Source organism: Stenella coeruleoalba, assembly GCF_951394435.1.
Source record: "Stenella coeruleoalba genome assembly, chromosome: 15".
Lineage (NCBI taxonomy): Eukaryota > Metazoa > Chordata > Mammalia > Artiodactyla > Delphinidae > Stenella > Stenella coeruleoalba.
Window position 1 is genome coordinate 50,714,255 of NC_137161.1, and position 6,049 is coordinate 50,720,303.

Consider the following 6,049-nt stretch of genomic DNA (forward strand, 5'->3'; position numbering starts at 1 on the left):
GAAACACCTGGCACTGTAAATGCTCAACAAATGCAGACTTTCCTCAATGTCCTAGACAGAAACAGGAGTCATCTGGGCCCCTGCCAGGCTGGCCTGGAAGGAACATGCAGGAAGGGACCTTGTCTAACCTGGAGCTGGGCCATCTGTGGTGAAGACCCAGCGGGGGTGCTGGGAAGCTAGGTACCCACTCTTCCAACTCCCCATCTCTGATGCTTCTCCCCACTCCTCGGCCCAAAACTAAATATGTCAGCAGAAAGTCAGTTGGGGAGACCCAGGAGTGTGCAGGGCTCAGTGAGCACCCTCGGAATGACAACATCCAACCACAGGAAAAGAGCAGAGATGCCCCAACTCCCACCCATGTGTGCCTCTGGGCTCTGCCTGCCTGGACAAGTGCCCCTGAGGGCAGAGGCCATCCTCCCTCCCTGTTAGGGAGGATAGAATGTGAAGGAGAAGCTAGGGTGCAGTGGGAAGTCATGGGAAAGGCCCCAGTAACCTCCCTCTGGTCTATGGGGACCAGAGGCAGGAAGCTGGGTTCCCTTTCCCTGAGGGCTGGGGGAGACGCTGGAGCCCTTGGACCTGTTACCTCCTTAGGCACTCAGGAAAGGGCCCTGTACAGAGGAGTGGGGTCATGTCGGTCTGTCCACCCACGTGGCTACGGCAAAGGCTGAGCCCAGTGTCCACCTGCCCTGCTGACTCCTGACTACTTGTGAGTGGCCGTGGGGGACTCAGCCCCTTGACCCCGCCTCCTGATGGGGACCTGGCGGATGGTCTCCATCTCGGACCCTGGTCTTGCGGTGAGAGTGGGTGGGGTGGGGTGGAAGGTGGGCAAGGTGGAGGGAGGTGAGTGCTCCAGCCTTGCGCGCGTGGACCAGAGGGAGGGGTGTAGGCTCGGTCCCGCCCCGCGCGCCCCCGCCGCGGCCGGCGCGCACTCCCGGAAGGCGGCGACGGCAGCGGCAGCACTGGCAGCATCGGCAGCAGCCCCGGGCGGCCTCGGGTGGGGTCGGCCCGACGGACAGAAGGACAGAGGGCGCCGGGGACACGCGGCCCGCCCGGGCTGGCCATGGAGGGAGCCTCGTTCGGCGCGGGACGCGCAGGGGCCACCCTGGACCCTGTGAGCTTCGCGCGGCGGCCCCAGACCCTGCTGCGGATCGCGTCCTGGGTGAGTGGCCCCGGCCCAAGCCCCGCCCCGATACCCCGTCCCACTTCGCCTCGCCTCCCTCATCCCTATCACCTGCCTCTAGCCCCCTTTCTCATCCTTGACGGCCCCTCCCCCGCCGGCCGCAGGTTGGGGTGACGTCACCGGGCAGGGCGCGCCCACCTGCGGGCGGGGGAGGGGCCGGCGGCGACAGCCGGGTACCTTGAGAGGTCACTGCCCGCCGCACCCACCTCTCAATTCTTCCTTAGGTCTAACTCAATCCCCTTCCTCAGCCCTCGCTCGGTTTTTCATGTGCTTACACCCTGGAAGCGGGCACAGGGGTGGGGGCGGGATTCGCGGAGGGGCTTGAGCGCTCAGCCTCAGCACGAGTAAGGGCTACCGGAGCCAAGAGAATCAGGCAGAGCCTACCCCCTACTTCTGCACGCACATCCTCCTGGCTCCTTCGAAGGGAGCTGGCCATTCCCAGGCCCCCCAGTTGCAGTTGTGAGTTGGGGGGTGTGCTCTGGGATTCCTCTGAGTGGGGCAGCTGGAAGGGGCTCTACACTGAGAAGGCTTCCTGGAGGTGGTGTGGGAGGGGCAGATTTAGAGGCAGCCTAGCCTACTGGGGCAACCTTAGGCCCAGTGGCCTGCTCCTCCTTCCCATCCCTCCAGGCAGGAGAGATGGAAGGTGGAATGCTGAGTTCTGGGTTTTGTCCACCTGGTGGTGGCTGGTGGTGGCGCGTACTCACCTGTGTTCCAGGAGGGCGGTGCCCAGAGTGGGGCAGGGGCCCTTGGGTGGAGTGACTGGCCAGACCAGGAAGTAGGGACCCTACGTTCTGGTCCCAGCTTTGACCTGACTTGTGGACCAATCTGTGGGTACGTGTCCATATCTTGCACCTTGGTTTCACTCTTGACTAAGTCTCTAGGAGCTGGGGCTGGAAAGGAGAGAAATGAAGTTGAAATTAGAGGTCTTTTTTTTAGAAATATAGGGCTGCCCAGAGCTCAAAGAGCAGCTTCTGGTTTAAAAGGACTGTGGTCCACACTCCTTTGCCTCCAGCCCTCGTGGGCACAGGGCACTGAGGTTTGACTGAACCCCAGAGGTCAACAGTGTCGCCTTTTAAGCCCAAGCATGTATGGATGGTGTTAATTAGCCACAGTCATGTGGGGCCATCATCCCTGGAGTGCCCACAAAGTGCAGGATGGTGGGTGAGTATTATTCCTGTCCCCAGCACCCCATGAGTTGTGCCTGCTACATTTGGCATGCTAAGAAACGAGGCTGCACAGCTCCCAAATGCTGAGGGTAGGTTCCACTCAGGTCCTGGCTGACAGCTCTGTGCAGCTGACCTTCTGCTGCCTGCCCCCCCCCATACTCCCACCCTTCTTGCTTGACTCCATATCTACTTCCCCTAGCCCTGCTGACTCAGGCCTGGGGATCACTGGTCCAGGTGAAAGCTCCTGTTCCCACACTCTGGAGTGGGCCATGGGGGACACTACGGGCTCCACAAGATACAGAGGACCCAGCTTGAATGTCAGCCCTGGCTTTTATCAACCATGCAACCCTCCACAAGGCACTTCACTTGTTGGAGCCCCGATTTCCCCATCTACAAAGAGGATAAGAGCAGTGGCACTCCTGTGGTTGTTTGGGAGGATTCCATGAGCAAACACATGTAGCCATTTTACGCACAGTGCCTGGGCACAGTTGATGCTCACTAAATGGTATGTTTTGTCCATACTTACTAAACTTGAGGTAGATATTAAGGGAGGGGGTCCCCGAAGACCCCCACCCAGAGATAGATCCTGTGCTGCAGGGGAACGCAGGGACACTCCCGAGGGCATGGGCACTCACGGTGGGCTAGGAGACCTCGGGCCTCGACCAGGAAGGGGCCATCGCAGGGCCTTGAGCGCTCCCACCGCCCACAGGTGTTCTCCATCGCCGTCTTCGGGCCCATAGTCAACGAGGGCTACGTGAACGCCGACAGCGGCCCGGAGCTGCGCTGCGTCTTCAACGGCAACGCGGGTGCCTGCCGCTTCGGCGTCGCGCTCGGCCTTGGGGCCTTCTTCGCCTGCGCCGCGTTCCTGCTGCTCGACGTGCGCTTCCAGCAGATCAGCAGCGTCCGCGACCGTCGCCGCGCGGTGCTGCTGGACCTGGGCTTCTCAGGTAGGCGGGGCCGTGAGGGGCAGGGCCTGGGGGAGCGCGCGGGGCTTCTCGGGTGGGCGGAGTCGGGAGGGCGGGCTTCGGGGCGGGGCCAGAGGGAGCGCGTAGATTCTCAGCCGATTGGGGCGGGGACAGGTCCGGGCGGGGCGGGAGTGGGCGGGACGGGTCGGGTTCTCGGTCTGCGGATTCTCCTTCCCGGCAGAGCTGGGCCGGGCGTCTCGGTGCAGCATCCCTTGACCCGCCCGCCCACCTGCCCGCAGGGCTCTGGTCCTTCCTGTGGTTCGTGGGCTTTTGTTTCCTCACCAACCAGTGGCAGCGCACGGCGCCCGGGCCGGGCACGACGCAGGCGGCAGACGCGGCGCGGGCCGCCATTGCCTTCAGCTTCTTCTCCATCCTCAGCTGGGTGAGTGCGGCCGGCGGCCTGCGGCCGGCAGGGACTGGGGCCAGGTAAGGGTCGGGGCAGGGTCGGCCCTGGCTGACCCCGGACTCCCCCTCAGGCGGCGCTTACCGTGAAGGCCCTGCAGCGGTTCCGTCTGGGCACCGACATGTCGCTCTTTGCCACCGAACAGCTGGGTGCTGGGGCGGGCCAGACCTACCCAGGCTACCCAGTGGGCAGCGGTGTGGAGGGCACCGAGACCTACCAGAGCCCGCCCTTCACCGAGACTCTGGACACCAGCCCCAAAGGGTACCAGGTTCCTGCCTACTAGTGGCCAGCAGGCCCAGACCAAGGCACAAAGGCTGCCCCACCAATGCAGGATCCAAGGCTTCCTGGGACCTCCCTCAGGTCCTCCTGGCCCAGCAGCAACGTGTGGATGCTGTGGGCCATCTGGGGCCAAGAGAGGGTAGCCTCCAGGGTGCCTGGGCTGTTCCCCCCAAGTTCCTCCAGTCCCTTTAGTCCCCAGCCCAGGGCCAGAGGTCCTGAGGAGAGAACAGCACAGCCCTGGGCACGTGTCCTTCAGCCTCCAGTGGACCAGCCTAGGCAGCGGGCCATTCCCCTCATGAGCCAGCCAGGCAGGGCTCACCTGTACACTCTGGTGTCAGGGGTGCAGCTGCCCTCCATAGCCAGATGCAGGGGCTGCCCTGGACTGGGGGTGACTGGGGGAAGGGACACCACCCTCACCCCGTGGCCACTGTTCCCCATCCCCTGTCCCTGTGGGTAGTGGTGGTCCTTGCTCTGTCCTGGTGGTTCACCCTGTAGGGCCATGTGCTCTGTCTGGAGCCTCCCTCCATTTCCTCTTACAGGCTCACTAGAGTAGCCCAGCCCTGTCGATGTTGTGATTGTGGTCAAGTCTTCAGGTTTCACCTCGTAGTTCCCCACAAGCAGCCCCTCTTTTCTGTGGCCCCAGCTCCGGCCCTTACCTGCCTTGGCCCAGGCCCTTGCTGGGGTGCGGGCAGCTCTGGCCAGGAAAGCACAACATGGCTGTAGGCCTGGGCATCAGCCCTCTCCCAGCCCTTCAGTAAGACCTTGCCCAAGGGAGGCTCCAGACATCTGGGTGCCCAGCAGGACACACCCCTCACGAGGAGAGAGGCCTAGAGGCTTCACCTTCCCACCGTGCCCTGGAGACAGCCATTCCCCGCAAACCCCTTTACCTCGGCTCCCTGGACTAGTCCCTCAGCTCCCCACACTGCACCCCATTTTAAGGCCCAGCCCAAGGTTGGGGGTCCCTTTGCATAGCTGAGTACTCATGCATTGCTCAAAGCTGGCTTTTCACATTAAGTCAATACCAAATGTGGTTGCCACATTACATTTTTACAGACAGTCGCCTCCCTCTGGAGTTGCAGTTGAGTGACAACCCTGTACATTGTAGCATAGACCAATTATTTGTGGCTATTTAAGTGAACATGTTTACAATTTTTGTATATATGAGTCTCTCCCTCCCTCTTCTGAAAGAACAATCTGTGATTGTGTATTTTCAGTGTCCCATGTTCCAACTGCAGCTTCTTTACAATAAAGACTGTAAATGAGTTTACTGTGGCCCAGACACTCTTGGAATCCTTTCTACTCCTGCCCCTCCAGTGCCAGAGGTTGAGACCTGAGGGGCACCAGGGCCAAGAATCCAGAAAGGGGCACAGGGAGGTGGAGACCAGGCTGATGCCCATGTTCTGGAGAGTGCTGGGGAAAGCAGTCGTGATTTCTCCAGATGTCTGCTTCTTACCGCCTTCTGCTCCTGGGAGACCACCATGTATACCATGCAGCATCCAGAGCCACATTCCCTGGCCAACTGCCCTTTGGGGATTTCCCCAGCTTGGTCTTGTTTACTTTCGAATTTGTCTATTGGGATTCTTATCTGTTACTTTTTCATTTCTGACTTATTGGTTAATAACATTCTGGTTGAATGAAGCAGGTAAGAGCTGGAGCTGGAATGCTGGCTTGGTGTGTGTGTGTGTGTGTGTGTGTGTGTGTGTGTGTGTGTGTGTGTGTGTGTGTGTGTGTGTGTGTGTGTGTGTGTGTGTGTGTGTGTGTGTGTGTGTGTGTGTGTGTGTGTGTGTGTGTGTGTGTGTGTGTGTGTCTTTAAGAATCGGTATTTTCAGTATTGTTAATGAGATAGCTCATCTTCCAGGTTACTCTTTGGGGGTGCTGCTTGTGCTCAGGTCTGCAAAGAGGGCATCAGCTATGAGGGGCTTCTCCGGTGTGGTGGGGAATGCAGGTGGCCTCTAGGCAGTCCCATGGAGAGTGAAGAGCGTGAAGTCTCTGTCTCCTAGTGGGCTCCGAGCATGGCCATCACCCAGGAACTTGCTCCAGTCTCAGCCACAGGCAG

At 60.5% G+C, this 6,049-nt stretch overlaps 1 protein-coding gene across 1 annotated transcript; it reads left to right on the forward strand.

Annotated features, from left to right (window-relative positions):
* The first annotated feature begins 254 nt into the window (after nucleotides 1-254).
* SYNGR3 (synaptogyrin 3) lies at nucleotides 255-5,163 on the forward strand. Its single transcript, XM_079944992.1, has 4 exons — nucleotides 255-1,159; nucleotides 3,056-3,293; nucleotides 3,551-3,693; nucleotides 3,788-5,163. The coding sequence occupies exons 1-4, from the start codon at nucleotides 1,061-1,063 to the stop codon at nucleotides 3,995-3,997; spliced, it is 690 nt and encodes a 229-aa protein (XP_079801118.1). The 5' UTR covers nucleotides 255-1,060; the 3' UTR covers nucleotides 3,998-5,163.
* Nucleotides 5,164-6,049: the final 886 nt, after the last annotated feature.